Genomic DNA, 14352 nt, shown 5'->3' with positions numbered 1-14352 from the left:
ATCGCCGCAATTGCTGGCCCTAAGTACTCTCAAACATGATCAAAGGCATGTCTGTTTATTAGAATAATCTGGCCCAGAAGAAAAGTGTGCCAACAATGACCCATAGCTATGTTCTTCACTCACAAAAAAGACACCCGCACCAAATTGCTTCAGGAGAAAGACACTGCAGCAGAGTTGTCCAAGTTAGTTACCCAGAGGAACTGTAAAATACGTGAGTCGCTATTAATAATTTCTTGTGTTCAACCTCATAGACTGATCGTTAAAATTAAATTGTGTTCTAAAAATTTGATTTAAAAAAAATTAAAAAAACAACGCTTATATCCGGTCCAGTATAAAGCAGAAAAAAATGGATGGAGGGATGTTTATATATTTATTTCTCAAATAAATGTTTTGGCCTCTGACAGGTTCTGATCTTTGGTTTCATTCTAGAATACCGTAGTGTCTTTTTTTTTTTTTTTTTTTTTTTTATTTTTTAATCAACAAAAGTTTGAACTTTGAGTGTGTTTAAACGAGAGAAATGTGAGGAAATGTTAATGTCTCTGAGAAAAGTTTACAAAGTGTGGTATTTGGTGTTTAGAAGCCTTGAAAATTTTTGGGAAATGGGACAATTTCACTTAATGTGGGTCTTTTTTGGAATGTAACCCCCACGTTAAATGAGGGAACACTTAGTGGTACTTTAAGATACGTGATTAATTAGTTTAAGTTCAATTAATTAGACAGAGCTTTTACTTATGTCAATGCGAATTTTCCTATTGAAATTCATTTCTTCTTATTTTCCATTCGGCTTGTCCCTTTAGGGGTCGCCACAACTTGTCATCTTTTTCCCTCTGAGCCTATCTCGTGCATCTTCCTCTCTAACACCCATGTAAATGCCATTAATCTATTCCAGCCCCCGAAATGCGACCCCAACTTTTTTAGGTGTCTTTACATGAGAAAATAGTATTTTTAAATAACAAATACTGTTTGAAAACATAAAACAGAATGAAAAGAAAGGAAATTATTTTTTTAAATGTACTTACTGGCTCAAAACAATATGGTAAAAAGTAAAACTTTAGTAAAATTATGGAAAAACCTTTCGTGCCTGCATTTATTTGGCGAAAAGTGTGAAAGGGGGCTGCTGGTCAACCAATAACTAACAAAAGTAAAGCTTACGCATAAATTCAAAAAAGGATTTTAAACTTTTTTTGGGGGGTTGTTGCACACAACTGCACAGACACTTGCACTTTATACCACCATCTAGATTATTTGTTCAGTGTTATAGCGCTTTCAGATGATATTTTGCTTTGACAATTTCCTCAATTAATTTGTCGTAAAAAAAATTGAATTAATGGCATCTTACCTTCATGTACAGTTACACCGCAATTGTCGCACTGAATGATCTCATCTGCATCCTCACTGTTGTCTCCCAGGCAAACCGAGCAGATGAGAATATGCTGAGCACTCCAGGTCTGGGACCGATCAAGCAAGGAATCCTGCTGGGGGGGAGGGGGGGTAACTGTACTGTTACTAAACCCACAACGAAATACTTCAACTAAAATATTCCATACCAGAGAGAATTGATTTAACTAAAATCATACATTGTGCTGGTTTCTTTATGGCCAAATCTAAATTAGTTACTTTTATTAATGAATAACTATGGCTTACAATAAATTGTACAGAATTATGAGTGATATACCAAAGACCTAAAGTAATGAAAATTCAACTATGGATCGCACTATCATGTATTATGCCTGCCTCTTACTTTCACAAGTTCAAGTTTCACAAACTCTTCTGTGAAGGACATAACAGAACTCCAAGGTGTTTCAAGTCATTCACTTGCTGATCAGATCCCGTTCCTTAAGTTTTTGTTTTCGAGGACGAGGCTTTTTGGGCAGCAAAGACTGGTTTGAAAAATTTCAAAAAATATACAGCCTCAGAAACGTGCCTCTGTATGGTGCTGCTCATTTATACATGGAGAGAGTTTCTTAGATGGTGGGTGCACGTTTTTAACATGGATGAAAAAGGCCTTTTTGGAAGAAGACGGCTACGCATACTTCTTCAAGGACCATGTTTATGATCATCATGTTGGAATACAGCAGGTGAGTGAACTTAAAGCCTCTACGAGCTTCTCCTTTGCCCTGTGTGTGGGTGGGTGGATGTGCGTGTGCATGCGCATCTACATGTTTGCATGGCATCAGAGTTCAGAGTTGTGGTGGCAGAGAAAAAAAGAGGAAAAGGAGGAAAAGCGGGCAGATAGTTCAGATTCATGACAGCCTGTCAGCTAGTACTGGCCTGTAGGCAACACAGTCTCCTGCTTGATAGCAGCAGACTGAAAAGGTTGTGTGATGGATAGTTGGCATTCCCAGCTTTGTGCAGGAAGAAGAGATGCTGGTGAGCTTTCTTTCTTGGCCAGTGATGAGGTTTCGAGGGGAAATAACAGCACACCTCCCTAAAAACACCTACCAAAAATAAAGTTTGGAGGTGGGAACAAACATAATGGTGTGGCGCTACTTTTCAGCAAATGGTACAGGTATTGTAGGAAAGCAATGGGACAGAGATATTCTTGACAAAAATCTACTGCCATCCATGAAGATAATGAAAATGAAACGATTGTGGATATTTCAGCAAGATAAAGACTCTAAACAGACTGTGTCACAACAAAGCATTTTGTTAGCCAGCAACTGTGAAAATTCTCCAACTTAAAAAGAAAAAACGAGGCCTGTAATTTTCCATCACTGGTATATCTCACCTATGAGACCAGATTTACCTATGAGTAAAAACCTGAAAATCACTGTCTATTAAAGAAATTATTAGAAAACTGTGGTGAAAAGTAAGTATTTTGTCAATTACAAAAATTTATAATCCATAATTACATCAATAGTTTGTTGTATACCATTTGTTCACAATGACCGAAGCCAAAAATGTTCTGTAAGTCTTTGCAAGGCTTTCACACACTGTTGCTGTTTGGCCCATTCCTCCAAGCAGATCTCCCCTAGAGCAGTGATTTCCAACCTTAATAGAGCCAAGGCACATATTTTACAATTGAAAAATCCCACGGCACACCAACAAAAGTAAATGTCACCAAAAATGGATAGATTAATTACTGTATGTACTTCCTGCCATATAATAGAAGAGGATTTTTTTGTTCTGTCTGTCATTGTGCCTCACTGGCATAAATAGATGAATAAAGATACATTATTTCTTGGAAATAAAATGTTTTTTTAGCTATTACATAAAATTGGATCATTTCCCACGGCACACCTGAAGAGCGCTCACGGCACACTAATGTACCTCGGCACACTGTTTGGGAATCACTGCTCCAGAGCAGTGATGTTTTGGTTGTTATAGGGAGACTGGTTGGGCCTCTCCAGAACCTTGAGATGCTTCTTATGAACCCACTCCCTTAGTGCCCATATGGTGTTTGGGATCGTCATGCATTAAACGACCGCACAGTCAGGACTCCAAAGTTGAAAGTTCTCACTTTTTATTGTAAATATTATTTAATGTAAGTATTCGAAGTCCTTCAGTGAGTTCGTCCTCGCCTTCACCGATTTATGTGCACTACAGTATGAATTAACCCACAATGCATTGCACGTTTAACCAACAGTAAAACTGTATTCATAATGAATATATAAAAACTAACAACAATACTACACTTTAACTCAAGGAAAATAAAAATAGTGTAACGACAGTGAAATCATGCATTTCTTTGCACTTTTTGGTACTCCACGTACACTGTGCAATAATCACTTCCCAATCGCTTTCTTCTATTTGTTGAAATAAAGAGTCACGGTTAAATGCTTCTGCATAACTGGACTGATCAAAATGGGGGGAATTTAGAATAATGTGTGACTTTGTAACTTCGTTATTGTGTTACCAGGATCAGTGTTTACGGATTAATTTAGTTGTTCCCAAAATCTGGTGAAATGTTCATGTTAATAGGACCTTTGGAAATGAAATTGAGAAAAATGGTCATCATCAATCATAATTTCATCCACTGTATTGGGGGGGCATTCGTATGTCCACAGAGTGCAAGGCAACCCTTTTTTTCCACCCTTTACACTTTATACTGACACAACCTTTGTGAGGATAAGCGGCACAAGAAATGGATGGATGGATCTGGTGACAATGCATTTTTGGTGAGGCCTGATAGCACTCTGATGACATTGGCAGCATTAAAAGCCTTTAGACATTGCACTTGGTTTCCGTGCTGTTCACCAGGTGGCATGGTTCAGGTACAACGTCGCTCTGGTGCAAGCTTGCCCACATTTTAAAATTAGTTGGAAGTAGCACGAATGCTTTTCCCACTGGTTGGCGGTCTGATGTCAAAGCGACGTCGCTCCTGAGTTGAACATTTTTCACTCAAGCCGAGGCATTCCATTGTTCCGCCCTTACAGTTAATAAACGATGAATGAGTTCCTTAGTGCACTGCGAAATGGCCTTAAGATCGACTGCCTCAGGTCAAATAGTAGAGAGCAGAGACCAAAGCAAACATGGCGAAACAGCATTTAGCTATTATGCTGCACACAGAAGGAATAAGTTGCCAACTGAGGTGACGTCAGCCCTAAGTGTGAATGTTTTTAAATCCAGGTTGAAGACTTTTTTTTCTCATGCATGTATTTCCACTTTTTTTAAATCATATTTCCTGCACTGTACACAGTTTTAATAGTAATTTAAAAAAAAATATATATATATATTGTTATCGTTTTTATTGATTTTATCCTCTTTGAAATGTTTCATCTCTTTGTTTTCAAATATTTTTAATCATGTAAAGCACATTGAGTTACCTCATGTATGAAATGCGCTGTATAAATAAATTTACTTTGCTTTGCTTAAATTTAATAAACTTGTTCAAATGGTGAGAAGAAAAATGTTTTTTTTTAATGTAATCTGTTTGCTGGCAGTTGAAATGATAAAGTAATCTATCCACTCATTCACTTATCTATCCAACAATCTATTTATCTATCACTCATCAGAAGATACCTCGTAATGAGGGTCGTGTTAAACATTCTCTGCTTCAGAGAGAAACCCCACTATATCATTCTAATGGTCAAAGACGTGAAAACGCCTAGGTGAAAGAAAACCTCCCCATTTTCAGTTGAACACCTACAAATTTGAGGGTTTGGGGGGCGGGGGTGCTATAAAGTACCTTACCTCATTTCCTTTCCCTTGGGACATGCTGTCATTTGTTAATTCTTCATCAAAAGTATTGGTACTCTTAGCCTTTTTCTTGACTTTCTTCACATCCTTGTCACTCTCACTGCTGCTGTTTTCTTCATCTCCTTTATCATCGTCATCGTCAGTGTAATCATCATCATCGTTATCGTCATCATCATCATCATCATCATTATCATCCTTGTCATCATCATCTTCATCACCATCATTATTATCATCTGCACTACCACCATATTCTTCCTCTGTGCCACCTTTTTGGGTGGCTACCTTGCCTTTCTTCTTCCCTGCTGTGGGTCTCCAGTCATTGTCATCCTCGCTATCATAATCATCCATCTCATTCAGCTCCTCCATGGTTGTAAAGTCAAGTAGTGGACGGTTTCTGCGAAAGTTCCATTTTTTGGGCTCAGTTTCAAACACGTCAGCATTATCATTGACAAGCCTCGACCCCAAGGTAGAGTCATTGCCAGCATCTAAACTGGACTCAGACTCCAAAAACTTCTTGCTCTTTCGTTTGACTTTAGGAGGACTAACGCCAGGACTGTCTTTCGTAGATGTGTCTGAGGTGGTCTGGTGTTTCGACTTATCTTCTGCCAGGTTGTCCTCAGCAGTCAGATCTTTGGTCTCTTCTTCATCTATACCGTCATCGAAAGAACCCACATTGTCTGAGTCACTTTCGGAACCAGCAGCATTTAGTTTAGAGCCTTCCTCATCACTCCCATTGCCTGTCCCATCTGATCCTATTGGAATACACAACAAACAGAAAATGAGAAACTCCAAGTTATACATTTGGATTCTACAGTGCTATCATACCAAGTCCATTTACAGTACTGTGAAAAATTGATTTTGAGTGTGATTTCTGTTTTTTTTTTTCCTATCACACACAACAGTTTCAAATCAATACAATTTTAATAATACTCAGACAACCCAAGGAAATGCAAAATGCAGTTTTCAAATGACATTTGAATTTATTAAGGCACAAAAAAATCCAAGCCTATCTGACCCTCTGTGAACAAGTACCTCCACCTTGTTAAATTACAGTCACTGTTACTAACCACAAATTTGGGAAATTTTAGTTTAATTTCACAAGCTACATCCAAACCTGATTACCACCATACTGGTTGAATCATGAAATCACTTAAAAAGAATCTGTCAGAGAACGTGAACCGGACTACAAGAGCTCAAGAACCAATGAATCATGCCACGATACAAAAAAATTCAAGAAAAATGAAAAAAAAAAAAAAACAAGTGAATGGAAGAGGTTACAAAGCCATTTCCAAGGCTTTGGGGCTCCAGCGAACCTGCGGGGCTTGTTGGCCTCACTTAAGGACAAGCTACATCCAAACCTGATTACCACCATACTGGTTGAATCATGAAATCACTTAAAAAGAATCTGTCAGAGAACGTGAACCGGACTACAAGAGCTCAAGAACCAATGAATCATGCCACGATACAAAAAAATTCAAGAAAAATGAAAAAAAAAAAAAAAAACAAGTGAATGGAAGAGGTTACAAAGCCATTTCCAAGGCTTTGGGGCTCCAGCGAACCTGCGGGGCTTGTTGGCCTCACTTAAGGTCAGTGTCCATAACATGACCTTAAGAAAGACACTGGCCAAAAAGTACATCGAAGGGACAGCTGTCAGCAAATAATACAATGCCGAAATTGTAGTGCATACCACATTAAACTTTAAGGGAAGTGTAAGATGACTTTGAAAACTGATATTATTAGTGTTTTGGGATCAATGTTTTGGGGTATGTTAGATGTTAAACTTAGTAACTTAAATTTAATAAGCCAATTTGATGATTACATATTATTCTGGAAAACATTTTGGTTCCATACGCCCACAAATTGCAAGGGTTCACTAAACAGGAAGGAAAAAAAAAAACAAAAAAACACACCGACCAAAAAACAGTAACCATTAAAAAATTGTGTGCAATCATGCTGGCTCAACTGAAAATTGGGTATGTTGTTTATTTTCAATTTAAAAAACAATTGACCTGTAGAGAAAAATATAAACTTGAGAATGAAATGTGCATTTTCAAAATATATTAACCTAATACTTTACAGTGTAAAATAATTCATACCTGTGGCATCTCCAACTTCAAAGTCACTGTCATCTGAGCTGTTATAATCCAAGGCATCAAGAAGTGAAGCAGCAAGAGGTTTCACCTGACGGCGCTTCAAACCACGATCCACTAATATAAAAGTTAGAGAAAATATGGTTAGCTTTTTAGGTTTTGCAATTGCAGTTTTACATGTATCAATTTGAAACAAAACAAACTATCCCTGTAAACATTCTGACGTCTCTTTGTCGCAATAGTTCACTTTTTGTTTTTATATTGCAGTCAATGTTCTGTTGGTTAACATGGAACAAGGATCACTGATGGGTTTTAAAAAGGGCAACAATATAGCAGTAACAACCTACTTTTTCCCTTTTGGGCCGATACAGATGCAGTATTCATCCTTGAATTTTGGCCAATACCAAAATCGGTCTAATTCAATATTAGCAACAGTCACTAATACTTTATTTATTACAACAGTAGAAATGAGAAAAACTGACCCATTTATTAATCAATGGGTTACATAAAGTGACTTTAAAAAGGAGAACGTCCCTCTGAACAATTGAATGAAAAAAATGAGAAACCCAAAAAAATAACTTCAGTATAACCAGGAAGAAAAATATATTTAAATGTGTATTTTATATTTGAATAGACTGGATAAAACTCCTTTCGAAAAAACTGTTTCAATGTCTAATAAAGACACATTATACGTTTTGAATGCAAAATAAATTCTATTTTACGTACGTTTTTAAAGTCAGTAAATTGTGGGGACATCATTTGTTTACTTCACGTGCAGTTTTTCTGAACATCTTGATGCAACTGTGGTGTTTGTACTGCTTTTCCTGCTGTACACGTTTTTTCCCGTTTTTTTCTTGTTTCTTTTCATAAATACTGTTCTTAAATGTATATAACATCAGCATTACTCATAAACAGAGTATCGATACATTTTTCACAGGGTGTCACTTTTTTCACATTATGTTATAGCCTCATCCCAAAATGGAATATTTTTCCCTCTCAGAATTCTACACACACCCTAGAATGACAATGTTGGAACATTGGATTCGACTATGGTGACAAGACGTCGTTTGGCTAGTTACCTCGTGTTACACGCATATTATTATTATTGTTTTGTGTTGTATTGTAAATTGTGTGATTAAATTGTCTTAAACGCAATACAAATGCTTTGTTATTTTCAGCTGGTTTGACCTAGGGATTTATTCTAAATTCACACCTAACATATGCTATAAACTGTGAGACAAATTAGTCCCTTCACCTATTTTTTATTTTTTTACAAGCTCTATCCAGACCTGCCGTTTGGAACTCACAAAGCTCTTGTCATTTGCACCTGTGCAATCCATTATTCATGACGAATCGGGTCTTTTGAAAACGTGTGAAGAATGAATCCATCCTCCCGCATGTTCAAGCAAACTCCAGCAACACAACGAGCCGGCATTTTGGCTAATATCCAGAAAAAAGGCATTTACTCACCAGTACAAGAGGTAAAGACACTCAACTCAACTGCTGCAGCTGTCTGCAAAATACATCACTTCTGGGTTCTTCTTCAACCCAAAACCCTCGAGAGATTTTTTATCGGAGGAGATGGAAAAAAAAATTGATATACGGCAACATTCTGATGTTGTGTGAACAAACGGATGAGTCCATTCCGGCTGGTAAGTAAAAGTACCACTGTATTAGGTTCCAGGGACGATTTTATTTTCACAGAGGGTCAGAAAGGTTTGGATTTTTGGTGCCTTCATACACTGAATTATAATTTCAAAACTGAAATTGTATTTTGCTGGGTTGTCTCTGAGTGATATTAAAATTGCTTTGATAATTTGATACCTTTGTTTGTGATATGCAAAAAAGACATGATACTGTATGATAGATATGAATACTTTTTCACGGCACTGTAGCTATCTAAATAATAAATGAAGACCCCTCTAAATGTCTTCTTTTTCCTTTCGGCTTGCAGATACTCTTCTGTCACATAGAACCCCAGACATCTTCCGCCAACTGTTCCATCCCACTTGGACCAGTTTCTTTACTTCCTTACCACACTCACCATTGCTCTGTATTGTTGACCCCAAGTATATAAAGTCGTCTACCCTCGCTATTTCTTATCCCTGGAGCTTCACTCTTCCTCCTCCGCCCGTCTCATTCACGCAAATATATTTTGTTTTACTTCAGCTAATCTTCTTTCCTCTCCTTTCCAGTGCGTATCGTCATCTTTCTAATTGTTCCTCCGCCTGTTCCCTGCTATCACTGCTGATCACAATATCATCTGCGAACATCATGGTCCAAGGGGATTCCAGTCTAAACTCGTCTGTCAGCCGATCCATTACGACCGCAAACAGGAAGTGGATCAGTGCGGAACCCTGATGCAGTCCCATCTCCAACCTAAATTCTTCCGACACACCTACAACACATCTCCCCGCTGTTCTGCTGCCATCATAGATGTCCTGTACTATTCTAACATATTTCTCCGACACACCAGACTTGCGCATGCAGTACCAAAGTTCCTCTATCATAAGCTTTCTCTAGGTCTACAAAGATATAATGTAGCTCCTTCTGACCTTCTCTCTACTTTTCCACAAGCATCCTCAAGGCGAATAATGCATCTGTGGTATACTCTTTCTAGGTATGAAACCATACTGTTGCTCGCAGATACTTACTTCCGTCCTGAGTCTAGCCTCCACTACTCTTACCCATAACTTCATTGTGTGGCTCATCATCTTTATTCCTCTGTAGTTTCCACAGTTCTGAACATCGCCTTTGTTCTCAAAAATGGGGAATAGCACACGTTTCCTCCATTTTTCTGGCATCTTCTCTCTCGCTAGTATTCTATTGAATAAGTTGGTCAAAAACTCCACAGCCACCTCACCAAATGGCTTCCATACCTCCACTGGTATGTCATTGGGTTCAACTGTCTTTCCATTTTTCATTCTGTTCAGTGCCTTTTGAACTTCTCCCTGACTAATCATTGCCACTTCCCAGTCATTCACGCGTGCCTCCTCTACTCTAACTTCTCTCCCATTTTCTTAATTCATTAACTACTCAAAGTACTCTTTCCATCTACTTAGCACACTACTTGTACCAGTCAACATATTTCCATCGCTATTCTTAATCACTTTTACTTGCTGCACATCCTTCCCATCACCATGGATGGTCCGGGGCTGCTTTGCTGCCCCAGGTCTGAGACAACTTTCTGTGAGTGATAGATGGATGAATTCAGCTCTGTAAGCCAGAAAATACTGGAGAATATCCACCCATCAGTTTGTGCCCTCAAACTCAAGCGCTCTTGTATCATGCAGCAGGACAATGATCCAAAACACACCAGCAAATCCACCTCTGAATGATGTGGTGAGACCTTAAGCGGGCAGTTCGTGAAAGAAAATGCTCCAATATGGTGGAGTTGAAAAAATTTTGAAAAGAAAAGTGGGAGAAAATTCCTCTAAAGCGATGTGAAAGACACACAAAAAACTTCAAGATAACGCATACCACAGGCAAAATAACCGTTAGAACTTATCAAGTCAAAGTAAATCACAATCTCATACGTATCAGAGTTAGCGGGGTAGATGGCGGGCGCAGGGGTTGGTGCACACGTGCTCCGCCGCGACTGCTGTAAATAGGAGGCCGGCTTGCTCAAACGCACCTTCATGTGCATGCGCTCGACGTATTGGCAACGAGGTGGATGATAGTCAGTCTTTTTTTTTTGGCCACACTGTCACACGATCAACCAAAACTGCCTCGCGATCGATGCATTGAGCACCCCTGGTGGAGCTGAATTTCCTTTGACATGGCTCACTATGTTGATGACTTTCAACATAAATCCGCTTGCAGTGCAATTCATGTTGAAAGCTAAATGATGCTCTCAAACAGTTTTAAGTTATTTTGCCTCCTAGATTTAAAATACAGAATTAGCTTTCATCCTCGATCTGCCTGTGCCAAGGTGGAATTTTAACATTAGACACCATCTCATACTGTACTTTCTACTTTGGCTTCAGACCAGACCATTTTTACTCAAAAAAGAGAAAATCTCATCCAGTTTCACCACTTTTTCTACTATTATTCACATACCCCGACATTCATTAAAGCAACAGCACTTGTTTTTGTTTACTTTTACCATTATTATCGAGAGTAAACACAAGCAGCATGCTTTATGTAGCCAAGACTGTGTGGGTGGCCGGAGGGGGACGGAGTCAGGTGAGCAGGATACTGTGTGCTTCCGTGATAAAAAAAAAAAAAAAAAGTCAGGCTGTGGTTCACTGCGCTGGATTGGCTTCCATATGCGCTGAGAATGTCCATGTATTTCTCCTCGTAACAAATTTTAGGTGCGTGACTTTTCATGCTCAACTATGCAGATTTGCGAGCGCAAAGGCGCCCGAGCGCAGTCCCGCTCGTCAAATGTGAGTGACTGCACTTGTAGGCAAAGTATAAATGCTGTATTGTTCATTAAACATTATAGTACCCACATGGCAGCTCCGACAAGTCTCCGGGTGATGAATGGTAACTATACAATAATATAATACAGTGTTTTGTAATTTATATTATAAATTTATAACACTGCATATGCAATATTTATAAGGTTTTATGATTCAAGATTTCACAAAAATACCTCTTTTTGTCTCAAAAATGCAAAGTAAAAATACTGTTTACATATTTTAAATATTCTGGTAGCCACATAAACATCCATCTCCTGCTACATCGCGGTTTTTCACCTTTCGCGGGTGGTTCTGAAACCAATCAACTGAAAAATGAGGGATTACGATATTATATATATATATTGAAGTATGTCTTGTGCCCATATTTAGTTATGACTACATAATTTCCTCATGTCCTCAGTGGAGCTTTGTTCTGTAGCCAGATGTGTCCTTGAGCACATCTCTGCACGTAGGCTAACCTTGATGAACTGCATACTGGACATTTTGTAATAATCCATTGCCAGCTAGAACCGGTTGAGACAGAGACCCTTTGTCTAAGTGGAAAGCCCCGATCTCATGCCACAGGTTTGATACCACCCATAGTCCGCCCTTCTGACAAGATAAAGGATGTGTGCTTTCTCTGTATCTTCGCACTTGTGATCTGCTCTCTACAGCCATTGTCTGTAACTCATCAGTGCCCGGAATATTCTGTAACAAAATTCTTGGAAGAAACTGTTCATCATCTCCAGTCTTTATTTGGATAACCAACAGTCTCACTATCCGAAGTTAAACGAACACGCAGAGGAAAAAAGTGTCCTCCAACAATATATATATATATATATATATATATATATATATATATATACACACACACACACACATATATATATAAAATCCAGTACTCAAACGTCCCGGAAAAAATCCGGAAAACCCGCAACACGTGCGGGCAGACCAGCTGACCCACCCAAGACGCGCTTTGTTGTTGTTACTCTGTATGCAGACGTGTCCCGGTAGCTACATTTACTTACTGTTTTTTTTGCTCCTTTTGAGGACAATTAACCACCAATCATAGCTCCAAAGAAGTGACAAAAGATAAGTTCTTTGAGAAAAGAACTTCCAAGGGTGAGTCACCCCCACCGAAGAGATTTGATTGTTGATAGTTTTGCATTGCTTTTTTTCTAGCGAACTTTAATTATGCTCTGTTCCATTAGCATTTCTGCATTTTTGCTTTGTTTGCAAGATTCCTATAACTCGATTTACGAGTTAATGTTTTTTATGTTACTTTTGTAAAAAAATTTTTTTTTTTTTTTGCTTTTTTCCCCCTCATTATTGCTCCGTAGCTCAGTGGTTAGAGCACTGGTTTGGTAAACCAAGGGTTTGTGGGTTCGTATCCTACTTGGGCCTCCACTCCCTGAGAAGGGTTGCGTCAGGAAGGGCATCCGGCGTAAAAATTGTGCCAAACATATATGTGCGTTCATCTGAGATGATGCGCTGTGGCAACCCCGAAAGAGACAAGCCGAAAGAAACGTATTATTTCTTGTTTAAAGTTATTCAGCAATGTTGTTAATAAAAAAAAAAAAACGACAAGGCTGGGGGCCGAGTTGCTACAGATACGGCAATGCAGTCCCAGCCTAGCCTCCTCGACTACTAAAGCATACATTTTAAACGCAAAATAAATATATTTCTGAAATTATTTCATGCAGGGTTCATACTCAGTCTGGCCAAAAAAAATTAAGGGCTTTTTAGGGTCATTCTTAGGGGCTGACACGAAAAATTTAGGGTCATCGTGGGAAATCAAGAGTAAGGAAAAAAGACTCACCCAATGGTGCAATCAACCGTTCTTGGTTCATCAAATGTTCCTGTACCTCAGTACCTGTGACAGTGATCACCTGTCAACCCTTGTGGTAGTTCTCATTGATATGACCATTGTCAATGTCTTCACATAACAGTCTACAGAAAAACAGATTCGAACTACAATTGCAACTATATACACAAATGTCTTCTACTGATGACTGTTTCAGCACCCCTACTCTAGCTCCTTGAGCCGACCCATGCCTCCTCTATTTGTTGCTGCAGAGGTCCCAAAGTGGCTCTCTTGTCCTTTGCTCTGCCTCTGAGTGCATTGGCCTTGGTGATAAACCTCAGATTCCTCTTTTCTTCTGCCTCCTCACACAGCCTGTCAGCCTTCTCAATAAGCGTAGATATGTCAGTCTCTATTCTGGCTTTTTTGGCTTTGAGGCAGTAGAGATGAAAAGTGGGCAGCGATGCCAAATGTAGCCAGATACGAAGTCTTCCTTTCCCCACAGTGGTAGTTTTTAGCAATGTCACTGTCTGGGAACATGACTGCAAATACTTTCGAATTATTTTCGCAAGATTTGTAACTGTAATGGCTTTAAGTCACTTTTAAAGTCCACACAATCTCTGCCTTTAACAAGTCCGTCTTCGTGTATTGAACTACGTTCATAAAGCCTGACTTCTGGCTGGTTGAAGTCGATGACTGGACAACTGTAGGTGTGCATGCACTGCCAGTACCACTGCCTGAAGTTGATGCTTCACTATCTTGATATTTTAGAAATAGATTCATACCAACGGAAGATGAGAGAGTCTTCGCCAAATCAGCGTGTCTCTTGTTTTTCCGGTGCGACTCCAGCGCTTTGACGCCCATCTTTTCAAGCTGGTAACTCTGCTTGCACAGATGGCAGTAAAACATGGGCCGATCT

At 38.9% G+C, this 14352-nt stretch overlaps 1 protein-coding gene across 3 annotated transcripts in view; it reads right to left on the bottom strand.

Moving 5' to 3' along the window:
• The window catches only part of phf14 (PHD finger protein 14), a 151466-nt gene that overhangs the window by 125926 nt on the left and 11188 nt on the right, over positions 1 to 14352 (bottom strand). For 2 of the 3 annotated variants that reach the window (XM_061839213.1, XM_061839304.1), the window contains exons 2-4: positions 7236 to 7346; positions 5134 to 5891; positions 1340 to 1472 (exon numbers count right to left, since the gene is read on the bottom strand). In XM_061839213.1, coding sequence (XP_061695197.1) covers positions 1340 to 1472; positions 5134 to 5891; positions 7236 to 7346 — 1002 coding nt within the window. Of the gene's footprint in view, positions 1 to 1339; positions 1476 to 5133; positions 5892 to 7235; positions 7347 to 14352 lie in introns of all 3 variants that reach the window. The other variant, XM_061839130.1, reaches the window with a different exon arrangement.

The sequence above is a fragment of the Syngnathoides biaculeatus genome, chromosome 1 (genome assembly GCF_019802595.1).
Source record: "Syngnathoides biaculeatus isolate LvHL_M chromosome 1, ASM1980259v1, whole genome shotgun sequence".
Classification (NCBI taxonomy): domain Eukaryota; kingdom Metazoa; phylum Chordata; class Actinopteri; order Syngnathiformes; family Syngnathidae; genus Syngnathoides; species Syngnathoides biaculeatus.
Note: the sequence above shows the minus strand (reverse complement) of the source record. Positions and strands in the feature narration are given on the sequence as shown.